This window comes from Cervus canadensis, chromosome 30, assembly GCF_019320065.1.
Source record: "Cervus canadensis isolate Bull #8, Minnesota chromosome 30, ASM1932006v1, whole genome shotgun sequence".
In the NCBI taxonomy this organism is placed as follows: Eukaryota; Metazoa; Chordata; class Mammalia; order Artiodactyla; family Cervidae; genus Cervus; species Cervus canadensis.
Genome location: NC_057415.1, coordinates 41599805 through 41615527, shown reverse-complemented (window position 1 = coordinate 41615527; position 15723 = coordinate 41599805). Strand labels below are relative to the sequence as shown.

Sequence of the window (15723 nt, the reverse complement as noted above, 5' to 3'; positions counted from 1 at the left end):
GGGATGAAAATGTGGCTTATGTTATCCATAACAGAATCCCGTCATCTCTTCTGCCCATTCCTAACACATACACTACCCTACAACGCCATCTCTTTAATTTTTATTTTTCTTGGTCTTGAGTTGATTTTTTTTAAAAAGTTCTACAGTTAAATAGGATATCCAATAAAACAGATACTATAGATGTTTGAAAGGTTTTTGCAGGGAAATAGTTTTAGCTTTCTTGACTAAGCTGTTCGCCTAAGGAAATTACATAATTCAGTAGGAGGATCAGAAGGAAATGAACACCTAATGAACACTGTTAAACCTCTTTGCTTGGTTTTACACATATAATGTCTCTGATTTCTCAGAACAGTTTAGCTATCTAGCTCTTAGAGGCTGTTTCTCAGCCATAGGGCATAACTAATAAGTGGCAGAGCTTAGATTTGAGTCTAGGTCTATCTATTTTCAAGGCTTTCCCCACTGTATAGAAATGTACCCTAAAGTAGAATAAGCAAGATTAGATATGGCAGTGTCTCAGTAAAAGTGCAGATCTGGGTGTGGGTTAGCATGACTCATCCACCTAGGAACCGGCCCACAGAGACATAAGTCTATTAATAGAAGTCACATCTGGGCACTCTGAAGATAAATATTTCATGCGTTCGTGTGTGCTCAGTCACGCCGCCCTGTCTGACTCTTTGAGATCCCATGGACTGTAGCCCACCAGGATCCTCTGTCCATGGAATTTCCCAGGCAAGAACACTAAAGCAGGCTGCCATTTCCTACTCCAGGGGATCTTTCTGACCCAGGGATCAAACTCACATCTCCTATGTCTCCTGCATTGGCAGGCTGATTCTTTACCACTGAGCCGCCTGGGAAGCCCAGATATTGCAGAGAAGGAGACAATTTGAAATAATGAGAGTATCTGTAGAGAATCCATATCTATAGAGACTCATTTGAAAGGCAGAAATTAGCACATTAATGAATATCAAAGCTGTGTCTACCTGACTTGCTGGCAGGCATTTGACATGTTGGAGATCTGAAAACAAGTGTCATGGACCTAGTCGTTGAGATGAAAAGTAGGCAGACAGAGCAACTAGGACCAGGAGCCAGGCTTTGAGAAATTAGTTGTAATTCATCGTGATTCAGTAATTCATCTGTAATTCAGTCATTGAGAACATAGGGGACTGAGGTTCAGTGAACCAGTGAGCAAATGGAATTTAATGACAGACAAATCACAGAGATTGATTGCTTATGTCGGAAATGATACCAAATAAAGGGTTCAGCACTAAGCCTTGAAGTGGAAATTAAGTAGCTTTACCAGTCAGGGCTAGGAGTATTAAAAGTATTAATAGGTAGTAAAATAAGAATAATCTTATTAATCTAGTACAGGGGTCCTCTAAGTCAGGTTTCCAGACCAGTATCTGCATAACCTAGGAATTAGAAATGAAAATTCCTGGGGCCAACCCTAGACCCATTGAATCCAAAATTCTGGGATAGGTCCAAGCAGTCTTCCAGATGCATGCTTAGATTTGAGCACTATTGATCTAGTGGACAATATTGCCCCCTAAAACCTAATATCAACTTATATGTGGGAGAAAACCAGAAGGCATTCTAGCCTCTGTTCTTTGTTTCTATGAGAACTGTGTCCATTAAAGAGGCCCTTTTAGCAGAGTCAGAATATTGAGGTTAAGCAAAATAGCATTTTTGTTGAGAGCTAGTACTTATTTTTGGAAATCAGGTATTGCCTAGTAAAGATGATCATGCACAAACTCAATGACCTTGCAGTACCATTCCTTGTTAAGTACGCTAGAGAAATGCATGCTCATGTGTACCAGAAGGGGCATATAAGAAGTTGCACAGAAGCCTTTGGTATCCATAATAACAAATGAAAACAGCCCATGTGTTTAGAAGTATGAATAAATAAATAGGATTATATTTATGTGATGAAATACAGTACAGCAGAGAAAAATGAATGACTATAGCTATACCAATTTACTGTGATGAATTTCAAAACATAATATTCTATGGATCAAGAAGAAAGTGAATTGAAGAGTACTTAATTATTTTCATTAACAAAGTTTAAGAGCAGGCAAACCTATGTTATAAATGATTTATTAATACATACAGAGATGGTAAGGGTTTCCCAGATGGCCCTAGTGGTAAAGAACCTGCCTGCCAATACAGGAGACATAAGAGATGTGGGTTCAATCCCTGGGTCAGGAAGATCCCATGGAGGAGGACATGGCAACCCACTCCAGTATTCTTGCCTGGAGAATCCCATGGACAGAGGAGCCTGGTGGGCTACAGTCCAAAGGGTCACAAAGAGACAGACACAACTGAAGTGACTTAGCACGCACACACTCACAGAGATGTTAAAACTCTTAAAAAGCTAAAGAATGATTAAAACTTCATTGCTTCTGGCACAAGAGAAGGACATGCAGTTGAGGAAGGCTACATCAGGGGCTTCAAATGTCTCCCTAGTGGATATCAAAGTTTTGAATGTATTGTTCTTTAAGTTGTATTATCTTTAAATTTGTCTACTTTTGAATGAATAAAAAATTTAATAATTTAAAAATAAAAATTGAAGAGCTTCCCAAAGTTATATCAGTAAACTTGCTAGGGGGTAAAAAGAAAGCTTTGCAAGGAAACTGGCTGAAATAAGGGCATTTGCAAATAGTGCTAGATACAAGTAGGAAACTATTGCTCCCAAATCTTGGAATCATACTGAGACAGATTGGAAGCAATGTCTCATATCTTGGGCAGTTATTTTAAAGTCTCATTCAATTTAGGAGATATTTAAATGACTGATGATTGAGCCAGCAGAAGATCAACATAGAAAGCTTCTTCTAGGAGTTTTTCAAGTCTATGAAGATGAGCACATTAAATCTTTCTGAATTGCTTTCATATGTACATAGAAGTAACCTAGAATATAGGAGAAAAAGAGAAAAATATTGTATTTGTAGGCAGAAGACTTAGGCTCTAATTCTGATTACCTTCTGGCTGTGTGACCTTGAAAATTGAGTCATTCACATTACTATTTTCTAACAATTGGGAGTGTTGAGAATATTATTATTTTACTATATAAGGAGCTACTACAATTTGGAAGACACTTAAATACGTAAACTGAGACAATTTTTGAAACAAGGATTATTATTCTTATTTTTCAGATGTGGAAATTTAACTTGCCCAATAATCAAACAGCAAGAAACTGACAAAACTGAGGCTAATGAGCGTCATATTGTGAGAACAAAATTAAGTGATGCATAGATAAATGTTGCTCTATGCACTTTATTAATAGCCCTACAGTAGGAATGAAGATTCATATTGTCCCCTGACCACTCCACTCCTTAGAGGGTTCAGAACTCAAAGGCTTAGTTATGTATAAAGGACTTGGTCCTCAGTACTGTTAATATCAACATTTTAAGTTAAACAGGTTTATGTTTGCTCATCTGGAAACTAAACCACCACTTCTGCTGTCATTTCTGTGAGAAAATGAGTTCTAAATTCTAAGAACTACAAGTTAATTTTTAGAACACAGCGTGTACACAAACTAAGTATTAATAATTGTCCTTTTACTAAGCAAACCTTTTATAATGGTTACAAAAGACTACAAATGTTAACATATGTGAGAAGCATAAGCTTTTCAAGAACATGACACTGGGACTTCATGCTTTTTCCCTTTTCAAAATGGCTTTTGAAATGCAGAAATCTCTATCAAATAATGGAGTGATTGTGTGGGTTTGAGAATTCCTATGGCTGTATTTCTTCCATTTTAAAAAAATGAAGGAAATAAGAAATAACTTTCTTAGATTAAGTTTGCTTTCCCAAGTTGTGGCTCTGGAAATATGATACTTTTATTTTTTTTGCCATTAAGTTTTACTTCTGACTTTTCAAATAAACTTTTAAATTTGATTTTGGTAAGATCAGCTATCAGAAATATTTTTACACTTAGGCAATGCCTTTTTTGAGTATTAAGAATTTCTGCCTGAATATGAATTTCCTCTAAACATATTTTAGACTATTTGCCCTCAAAAAAACAAGGAATGTTTAGCATAATAGCCCAATGTTTTCCACAATAAAGCTATCTTTTTTCTTTCTTCCAGAGAAGAAGCTTTGGTCATTGCATAATAGTCTTTTCCATGATTGTAGAAAGACACAGGAACACTAAATGCAAATGCTCTTTTTCCAAATTATTGAACTTCTTTCATAAAAAGGAGAAACTGTTTTTTGATTACCTTTACAAACCATGACTCGAACATGAAATTAAGGATTGTTAATAACTTTTTGTTTTGTTTATTTTCCCATGTGGAAGCTGCTTCTGGTTAGAAAAACTTTCACGAGCTGCCCTTTAATACTACTTTTAATATATTGGGAGAGCTTACAGTATGAAATTTCCTCTTAATTTCAGATTCTATTTTGGCTAACAGTTTAAGTCTCTTTCTAAACTAAGTGGCTTTTAGTTACTGAAAGAGGCAGAAGAAGAAAATTAATACATTTAATTATTTATCTGTCTCTGTTTCTTGTTCTTTCCTTGTCAGAGTGCCAACATGTAAGCTGTTTGAAAAAGGAGGAAGGAGAAAAAGCAAGGCTTCTGCATAAATTAATTTTCCCTAATTAGAACTATATCTTTATAGTGACTCTATAACTGTTTATTGATAATGTGGTATCTAAAGATATGCCATCATGTAAGTTATAACTTATAAATCTTAAGAAGAAAACAGATAATGTTTTTGATAATATAAAAAACATCAAGACATTTGGCAATTTAGAAAAAATTAGATCAATTTAGCTGGCTGGTAACAAAGCATATCAGGTCTCTCTGGCTTTGGTCCCACTTAATATAGGATTTTGCTGATTCTCAATTTTTAAATTTTCTTTCCAAAAACCGTTTCTACCATGTGTTCATAATGTTCTCTCTTTTCCGAGCCACATTTTGGCTCCAAACTAGTAGTTACCCCATAAAGTCTTGCCATTTTTCTAGGTTTGTTAACAGAATTTTAAAAGTAAATAAACTTGTCTGTCTTTGCCTACTCGAGATTCTCACTGATTCTCTTTACAATTCACAGAAAAAAATTAAAGATTTAGGACCCATTGTCTTCATCTTCATCATTCTTTCATTTTTTTAAGTACTGATTATGTGCCAAACACTGGGCTAAGTACCCTGCATCTGTGATCTTTAACCCTAACAATAACTCTACAGAGGTTGGTCTAATTATCTTCATCTTACAAATGAGAATACTGAATCCAAGACAGAAATAAGTACTCAGTCGTGGCTAGTTACTAGCAGAGCTGGAATTTGAACCAAGCTCTCTGTGTCTCCTCAGGCTATGAATTTTCCATAGACTCTGATACCTCCCTTCCTGTGTCCCACCCTTCCTACCCTAGTAAAATAATGGAAATTCTGAAGATTCTCCACCCACTCCTCTTAAACAAAACAGAACCCTTAAAATGATATTTTGGCTAGTGCTTGTGTGACATAAATATGTACTATATCTTGAGATGATACATCTTTGAATTTTCTTTTGAAAAATGAATCACTTCATGTCAGAAAATGCATTCTTTGTTTACATTTTGAGAGAGATTTTTTTCAGTGTTTATAATAGTTGTTCACACCTGTGAATGTGAGAAAATCTATGCTAAGCACTGATACCATAAGAAAATCTGATCATCCTGTCTGGGATAATTTAAGAATGCACAGTATATACTTAATAATACTTAGTATAACTTAGTTCCGCAGTGTTTCTGCTTCCTTTATGAATGATTCCATGTTCACCTTTCTGATACAGCTATCCATTCTTCATTAGTTCTTTGTGCTGTGGTGCTAAGTTGCTTTAGTCGTGTCTGACTCTGCATCCCTGGGGACTGTAGCCTGCCAGGCGCCTCTGTCCATGGAATTCTCCAGACAAGAATACTGGATTGGGTTGCCATTTCCTCCTCCAGGGGATCTTCCTGACCCAAGATTCAAACCCATGTCTCTTACGTCTCCTACTTTGGTCCGCGGGTTCTTTACCACTAGCACCACTTGAGAAACCCCAATTAGTTCTTTACTAGCAAGTAACTCATGTCTATAAAAGTGATGCCAGATGAGGAAATTCCATCTTAAATTCTTGGTTAGTTGATGTCAGTAGTGTAGATTTCTAACTTTTCAAAATCCAGTTCTGTGCCCTTATTCTCCAGATATGAAGATGTGAGTCTGTTTCCTTCATTTTAAATCTGTGGATAAGCATAAGTGATCTATTAACAGGCTTTTTTTTTTGCTTTTGCTTTTTTCAAAATTTCATTGCATTTATATCATTGACCTTTGCTTCAAAAAGCATTCAACAGTCTTTAACAGAGGGAGACCATGAAAGGGGGTGTTGTAAAGGCTTTATTCTATAAAAGAAGTCATACAGGGAAAGCTTTATATTTGCTGAGTGATTTAATTCTTATACATGCAGAAGTTGGCCATGGGCCATGAGTAACATGATGGAAAGGCACTACTAGTTGCAGGCTTACAACCAAATTTCCCTACTTCATTTTTTAAAAAGAGAGAGAAAAAAGCACCTCCTCTCTTGTTTTAAAATCTACCCAAGAAAAGTGAGGCATGATATCTAGACTAGTCAATTGCCTTATCAAGATTCATAAAGTCACTTTTTTTAAAAAAAGGTCAAGAACTGAGGAGCATATTCTCCAGGGAGAAAGATGCCTGCTTAAATCAGTCTTCTGAGTGCCTAGAGCAGAATTATGAAGGGAAAGTTCACTTATAGGAATAGCAACTACTTTGGGAACATTGGCTATATTATGCTTATGAGATATTATTAGGTGATTGGGTATTCCAAGGTAATACCTTTTTCTTAGAGACGGTGTATTGGGCAGACACTGTCATTAAGTAGCTGTTTATCCTTCTCTTTACCAAATAATCTAATATCTATAGAGAAATGGGGAGTAAACATATTTTGATTAACATTTTTAAAGGCTTGGAAACTGGCTAATGAAGTATTGTTAGCCAATCTCCAAAAAGTACATTATATCCTTTATAATTTTCTGACAGTATAGTGAGACTTAGCAGTTGACTGGTTCCTTCTTGTTGAGTCATAAGATAATCCTGAACTTCATATTTGATGAATACAGGTTTACTTTGCTAGATCTTTAAGTACCTCAGGGTATTCTTGTGTAAGACTGTATATATGTATATAGGTAGGGTTTTTTCCCCAGTTGTTTTCTTTTTCTCAGAGTTACTTGAGAGACATTCTTGGAAATGTAAATTTCTGTGGCAGTTTTAAAAAGAATAATCATCTTCTCTAGTATGATCGATACAGACTTCAATTAAGATTAACTAAAATCACTGTGGACGCTGGCTACAGCCATGAAATTAAAAGATGCTTGCTCCTTGGAAGAAAAGCTATGACAAACCAAGATAGTGTGTTGCAAAGCAGAGACATTACTTTGCTGACAAAGGTCTGTGTAGTCAAAGCCATGGTTTTTCCGTTAGTCATGTATGGATGTCAGAGTTGGACCATAAAGAAAGCTGAGCACCAAAGAATTGATGCTTTCGAACTGTGGTGCTGGAGAAGGCTCTTGAGAGTCCCTTGGACAGCAGGGAGATCCAACCAGTCCATCCTAAAGGAAATCAACCATGAATATTCATTGGAAGGACTGATGCTGAAGCCGAAGTTCCAATACTTTGGCTACCTGATGGAAAGAGCTGACTCCTTAGAAAAGACCCTGATGCTGGGATAGATTGAGGGCAAGAGGAGAAGGGGGTGACAGGATGAGATGGTTGATGGTATCACTGACGCAATGGACATGGGTTTGAGCAAATTCCGGGAGATAGTGAAGAATGGGGAATGATGTGCTATAGTTCATGGGGTCTCAAAGAGTCGGATACGACTGAGCGACTGAATAACAACAAATACATCAAAATCTGGGCTGTGTCTCTGAGAACCTTGGGACTTTGCTAGGCTGCAGTGTCTTCAAACAGAAAAAACTCTCAGATTTGTTAAGGGAGATCTGAAACTTACTGGCAATGAGAAGAGAGACTGGGTTTATTCTGGGCAAGGCAGAAACAGCTCACTGGGGTCAGAACCTAAATAAATGGTGAATTGTGATGCTTGGAATCTACAGAATGAAGCTTGATACCCAAGTGGGTATCAGATTATTTGGCAGGCAAATTTATTGTACAAATTTAGAGTTAAACTGAGGAGAGGGTAGGTAGCATAGTGGGAAAGTCTGAGTTTGTATAAATAAACCTGCCTTTATTAGGTGTGGACAGTAACTTTAACCCTTTGAATTCCCTCAGTAGTAAAATGAGAGTTATGACTACTACCTTGTAGAGTTACTTTGAAGATTAGAAAGAATATATATTTATTGACATAGGCCCTAAATAAATGATTACTTACTGTTTTTATCATCATTATCACTTCTTTCAGATGTTTCCATTTTACATTTTCTGTAAAATTGTTAGTCAAGAAATTGCATAACCCAATATATAGGCAGCTTTAAGATAGAAATACAGAGTTTGATTGGTAACTTCTCAGGTTATAAGGCTTTAAGATATGTTAAGTATTTATTATTTACATAAGCATGGCTTTCTTTCCTTTCTTGACTGGCTTTGAGTAAAGCCCTAAAAATATACCATGTAGAACTATTTTTCTACTCCTTTTTGGCATACCCTGGGATATTGCAAAGAACCATGGGTTAAGTGGGAGAGAGAAGTGAATTTCAACTATAACTGCTCAAAATAGATTTTTTAGGACAGAAGGCAAAAGCTTCATTATTTAGCCCAGGGCATGCTGATAAACAGAGAGGTATGTCTCAATTTAAAAGAAAAAAAAAATCTCAGGTTTGTATACTACAAGTAGAATCCACACAGCTGAAAGTTTAGTCCTATTCTGCAAATTTCGACCCAAAGTTCCAATAATGTTCAAATTTAGAACTTCTATTTTTATTACAGAAATAGGAGTATGGGAAGCAGTAGGGGATTACTTTAACTGACATGTGTAAGAGCTGTGTAAGTATTAACAATTTTAGCTTGGGCTCCTGAAGTAGAATGAACATCCCCATAGGGGCTCATTATTAGGAGCTGAGTCTCTAAAATAATTATATTGAGATGCAGTTCTACATTATATTGACTCCCATCCAATATGACTGGTGCCAGAACTCTATTGATATGAATTCTAAAAATTTGATGTCCAGAATGAGCATGTAAAGAAGAGTCACACTGTTGGAAAAAAGGGAAAAGTACTTTAGCTGTTTTGAGAGTCCTAGTAATTAGTGCCAGCCTTTTTCATCTTTCTTTTTCCCTCCCAGTCCTTCACTCTAAAACTCAGTTTGTTTATTGAGCATTTATTTATCAAGCATATATTAATTGTCTACAACAAGCAAGGTCCTATACTAGACTCTGAAGATAGCAAGATGGCTAGGATTGGGTCCCTGAACACTGCAAACTTACCGAGTAAGATGTGTGAAATGAAGACAGCTATAGCACACTATTCCTCTGCTCACGCTTGTCTTGACAGTGTTAGTTGCTCAGTTGGGTTCGACTCGACATCTTGAAGATAACTTAAAAAAAAGCTGCATGATACGGCCTTAGCTTTAGGCCTTTAACAATCTAATGAGAGTTACATATATGAAAGAATGTAGAAAAATCCATAATTAGGAATAAAATGTACAGTATAGAGAATGTTCTGTCAGGAGGCCAAAAGATCTCTGTTGACCAGTCAGGGAAAAGTCACGGGAAAAGATGAACCTGAAAGTAGGAGAATTTTTAAGAGTTGAAGAAGAGGAAAAATATTCTAAGAGAGATGACTATACAATAAATAACAAGAGATAATTGGAAGAAAATCTGACCAAAACTGGTGGGATGTTGAATTTGAATGAGTGATTGGAAGAACATGGAGTTGAGAGAGAAGAGTTGAAAATTAAAACAAAGGTTTAAGTTTCACTGATTGGAGAGAGATGATATCACTGATGTAGTGGGCATCTAAGAAAAGAAAACAGGTTAATAAGAAGAAATGGGACACTAAATAAAATATTTTTCTTACTTTAGATTTTTAGTCGTTTTTTTGGAGTTGACAATCAAGCATGTTTATTTGGGTTTAATTCCGAAATGAATAGAGGTCCTCATTACAGTCATATTCACTTAGTTGTGAATTCCGGTTAATTGCCAGAATTGTGTTAATACAGCATTGGCCTAAAGTAGAAAATCATAGTGAGTTTCTAGCACATTCATTAAAGTCCTTATTTTTATATTTTTCAGCCAAAAGCTAGACTGAGTGAGACCTGGGTGGTTTTTCTTCTCCAGGTTGGGCAGTTTGGATGCTGGGGCAACTGTGGATAGTTTGGGAGTGAGATGTAGCAGCAGAGCCAGTCCTACACCCCGGCGCTTTCGGTACAAAGATGTTGGAGGGCCAGGCACTTGGACTCTCCATGGTTCCTTTATCATTGATCCTAAACTACCCAATGCAGAGGGTTCAATTGTCAGAAATGATTAGTGTTACTACCATGCTAATTGAATTAATATAGCCATGAAGCTGCTCAACTTCTAATTCAAAATAAAAGTCACTCAGTATGTATAGTAACTGGAATCTAGCTGACACTATTTCTGCATTAAGATCATCTATGATGAGATGTTAGGCAACAAAACCTTCAAACTGATTTATTTTGTTCATTGTCTTTGCTTTTATTTGCAGCTCTGGGAAATGTCAGTGCAAAGTGGGTGTCGCCGGTTCTTCATGTGATAGATGCCAAGAGGGATATCACGACTTTAGTAAGAATGGCTGCTTGCCCTGCCAGTGCAGTAATCGGTCTGCCACTTGTGACGCCCTCACAGGTACACTTCCCTTACTTTTTTATGTACTTAGTCCATTGTTCTTTTCATTTTGAAGTCCTTCTCTGAGTTAATTCTTCCCAAAGAGTTTATAAGGATCTTTCTCTTCTAAGTAGGATGTAATAGGTCATAGCAAGCCAAACTCCTTCTACAACTATATATATATATGTATATATACATATATATATATATAAATTTCAAAAATCATATTGGTTGGCGATCCATGGATGCAATGAAAACTATAGGAACTAAAATTCCAGAAAGGGTAGAACTCTTCCTAAGTAAGCTGATGTTCACCAGCCATTTTCCTTCCAAGGACATTTGCTGATTCTGGGCACAGACTAAGGAGCGGGCTTGGTCCAAGTAAAAGGATTCTTCTTGAGGAAAGATACAAGAAGAACTTTTGGCAGTCATTTGGGGCTTCCATTATGAATTAGAAACTAGAGGAGCCCTAAATACAAGGCCAGTTTTCCCACAGGACATTAAATGACTGTGCAGGAGATGGAAGGCTGGCTCAAAAGGCAGAAAGAAATTCCTCAGTCTTATGGTGCTTGGGAGACAAAATCTTTTTAGAAAGAAAGGGCCCGCTACAACATATGACCATCTCTCTGAAGACATTGCCAGATTCAAAAGGTGGATTGCATGGGATTTAGGTTCACATCCATTTCTCACATTCTGGATCTGTTGCAGTCTTTCAGGGCTGAGGAGACACATACCTGCTGGGTTCTCAATCCAAAGCCTTAGAAGGCTGTGCCCAAGAAGTAGTGATGAGCCATAAGTGAACTGACTCATACTAAAATTGCCGTTCGTCCTCAGCCTATCTCAATTTCTGATTGAATTAGGGTGGTCCTCTCATTACATCTGCCTAGCAGGAAAAGAGGAGTCATCTGTGGTTCTTTTGTACACTGTGTCTGGCAACTAAAACAGGACAATTCTGAGGTAGGAAATTGTGGCCAATAATAAAGAGAAAAGCAATGGAAGCAGATCCACAGATGACCCAGGTATTAGAGTTATCCTGAAATGGATTTAGAATAACTAAAGTTAATATTTTAAGAAAATAGAGGAGAAAACAGACAAAATAGGTGAAAAGAGACAAAATTTCAAGAGATTTGGAGTAAAAAAAATAATCAAAAGAACAATCTAGAATTGAAAAATACAACATCTGAAATTAATACCTCATTGCATGGACCTAATAGCAGTCTACAGTATGTACTGTGAAGACAAGGTTATATACTATTATATACAGTGAAGACAAGGTTAGTAGATTCAAATACAGTTCAGTTTGAAATATCCAAACCACAGCATAGAGAGAAAAAATGCAAAGGAAAGAGCAGAGCCGAAAAGACATATGGGAGACTGCCAGAAGGTCTCACATAAGTATACTTGAAGGCTCAGAAAGAAAGGAAAGAGATACTGGGACAGAAGCGAATATCTGAAAAGATAACGGCCAAGAGTTTTCCAAATTAGTGAAAGAGACCAACTCACAGATTCAAACAACTCAGCAAACCCTAGGCAGTATAGGAGCAAAGAAAACCGTGTCTAGGCAAACTTAGTTAAACTGTTAAAAACTAGAAACAATTAACTTCTCTGGTCCTCAGTTTTCCTAAATGTAAGGATTAGAGATGCTTCTTTGGAAATCTTTTCTCCCCCCAACAACAAAAATCAGAACATACTAGTCTGACGAGTAACAAATGTTTTTATGAGATTAAGGTAGCAGAATATTTGAACAGAAAGTACTCTGGGAAAAAAAATCTGTGTTGAAATCTTATTCTTCATTCTAATCCTCTAGTCTATGGAGAAACAAATTGATTTAGAAGAAATTGTGTTAATTTTTTTGATTACACGATCTAGTCCCTGCCTACTTGCCAGTTCTAGCTTGTGCTATTCTTTTTCTTTCCTGTTCGTGATCCAGTCACACTGGCTTCTATTTCTAAAATATGTTATGTTCCCCTGTCCCAAGGTTCTCGCATATAATCTTTCCTCTGCCTGGAATGGTCTTTCTAATAAACCTGTACCCCAACTCCTGGCCTCTTTGCCTTATTAAACTGTATCCTTCCTTCAGGCCTTCAGTTAAATGTTACTTTCACTAGAAGGCAGTTTATGCTCCAAGCTTAATGACAATTTTCCCAGTTATACACTCTGATATACATTTGTGTTTTTTCACAGCACATATCACAGTTTGTGATAATGTATTTATTTGTGACTGAGTCGTATATGGTTTGTTCACTACACTGTAAGTTTCATACCAGTTTTGTTCACCATTTTACACATTTAGCTTGGAAATTAGTCCATAGTAAGTATTTACAATAACTTTTTGTTGGATGAATGAACAAATTAATGGGAAAACTTACGGAGGAAAGATGAGTTTCAGTCCTGGATGACAGAAGCGCCTCATCATGTTGAGTTGATTTAAATTGCTCCCTAGTTAATTTGTGGTACCAGGAAGCGGTCTACACTGCTGGTTCTCATTTCTGATTTTCCTCGTGGCAGTGAGGTAGCTCTCTTAAATGTCACGTAAATCCCAACCTGGTTCTGCTCAGGAGATAATTTAAGGCAAAAGAAATCCTTTTCATACTTATGATTTCTAAAGGCCAGTAATAAGAAATAAATGATGTCTCTGTTTGGAAGTATAATAAAACTCTAACATGAAAGAGTATAGATACTCCATATGACACTGCCAGTTTAATAGAAAATCAGTCTTTCCTTTTGTCTCAAATTTTGGACTTTTTTCCCCAGACAGTGTGGTGGTGCACATGATTGCCCTCTGGTGGCCACTTACTGCGTTTTCACAGTCCTTACTCCCACCACGCCCCTCATCTCATCTATACATCTCTGTAAGGTGTAGCCTTATATTTTAGATTGAATTAGATTTTTAAAGTGACCTTTTTGTGATAAAATATATTGAGAAAAATATTTTAGAAAGCAATATGTATCCGAAGTCTTAAAAATACTTCCGTGATCAAGTAGTTCTTTTTCCCAGAATCAATATGTAGGAAATAATTAAAAATTCATAAAAAACTTTATGTTCAAAGATGCTCACCACAGTGACAGTTATAATTCTAAGAAATTAGACAACTTTACTTCTAACAACAGAAAATGAAGCAAATCAAGTCATCTAGGCAGTACACTATACGAGCACAGAAAATGAAATCTTGACTTACCTTGGACTAATTACTTAGTCTTTTCACTTAGGAATTTGGAATATAGCAGTAACTGCCTAATGGTATGTTATAAAGATTCAGTGCAGTATGTTTATACAGAGCCTGGCTCATTACAAGCAGCAATAAATGGGCTTCCCAGGTGGCTCAGTGGTAAAGAATCTGCTTGTCATGCAAGAGACTCGGGTTCAGTCCCTGGGTTGGAAAGATCCCCTGGAGAAGGAAATGGCAACACACTCAGTATTCTTGCCTGGAGAATTCCATGGACAGAGGAGCCTGGCGGGCCACAGTCCATGGGGTCCCAAAGAGTCAGACAGCAACGTGAGAGAGTGAAAGAAGCAGGATATACAGTTACATGTGCCATATATTTAGACTGTCTAAGAAGCAAAACCCAACACTTCTCTATATAAAAGAGAGATTCAAGGGAAAGTATTCAAAATTTTAATAACAGATTTCTTCAGGTGATTTTTTTTCTTGTTTATGTTCTCCTGTGTTTTTATAGATGTTCTTTCTTCAACACATACTTCCCTTAAAATGGAGGTGGGTGGACTGTTGTTTCTGAGCTAAAACTTTATGTTCACATGGGCTTCCCTTGTGGCTCAGCTGGTAGAGAATCTGCCTGCAATGCAGGAGACCTGGGTTTGATCCCTGGGTTGGGAAGATCCCCTGGAGAAGGGAAAGGCTCCCCACTCCAGTATTCTGGCCTGGAGAATTCCATGGACTGTATAGTCCATGGGGTCGCAAAGAGTCAGACATAGCTGAGCGACGTTCACTTCCCTTATGCTATCATAGTATATGCTTCTTTTTCAGAACTAAAGGTGCCTTCGTGTATCCACAGTGTCACATGGTGAATACCTTGACCTCAGCAGCTTGACGGGCTTGACCACTCCTTCATTACTCAGCGACCTTCTTCACTTGAGGATATCACCCATTTTTCCCCCTTTTTTTCATGATCAGTTCTGCTAGATCTTCTTCTTTTCAGCTATAAGCACTGGAGTGCCTCAGAGGTTTGCCTTGACACATTTGTCTTCTGCATTTATACTTTCCCTACATGATCTCATTCAGTCCTTTGAATTTAAGTGCCATCTGCAAATGTTCTGATTACCAGATTTATATTTCTCCCTTGATCGCTACTCTCAAAGCTCTAACAGCGCACTTGACATTGTCACTTGAATGCTCTATGTGGCATCGTAGCCCTAACGCATCCAAAACAACTCTTTATTTGACTCTATAAGCTAAGCCTACTTTGCCCCTAGTGTTCTTCCTTTGGTGACTGGCACCACACGAGTCACATTTGCTTTTTCTTTTTGTAAATATCCAGGGCTTCCCAGGTGGCACTAGTGGTAAAAAAAAAAAACCTATTTACCAATGCTGGAGACAGAAGAGATGTGGGTTCAATCTCTTGAGTCAGGAAGATCCCCTGGAGGAGGGCATGGAAACCCACTTCAGTATTCTTACCTGGAGAATGGACAGAGGCGCCTGGAGAGCTTCAATCCATGGGGTCACAAAGCAGTGAACACCACTGAAGCGACTTAGCACGAACACATACATTGTAAATATCCAATCCATCAGCAAGTTCTGTTCAGCCTGCCATTCAGCGTGACCTTCATTGCTGTCCTCTTTATCTAAGCAACTGTCACCTCTCTGAACTGTTTTCACTGTCTCGCATCTCATCATTCTGCCCCTTCTCTTGTCCTGATCCTCTGAGCTCCTCTCTACCAGTCCAGTCTCCACATAACAACCAGAATGATCTTTTAAAAATGTAAAACCGGGGACTTC

The 15723-nt window shown here is 37.4% G+C and overlaps 1 protein-coding gene across 1 annotated transcript in view; it reads left to right on the top strand.

Moving 5' to 3' along the window:
• Nucleotides 1–15723, top strand: part of MEGF9 (multiple EGF like domains 9) — a 77227-nt gene that overhangs the window by 48457 nt on the left and 13047 nt on the right. Inside the window, exon 3 of the mRNA XM_043453232.1 lies at nt 10650–10789. Within this exon, the coding sequence (XP_043309167.1) occupies nt 10650–10789 (140 nt within the window). The remainder of the gene's footprint in view (nt 1–10649; nt 10790–15723) is intronic.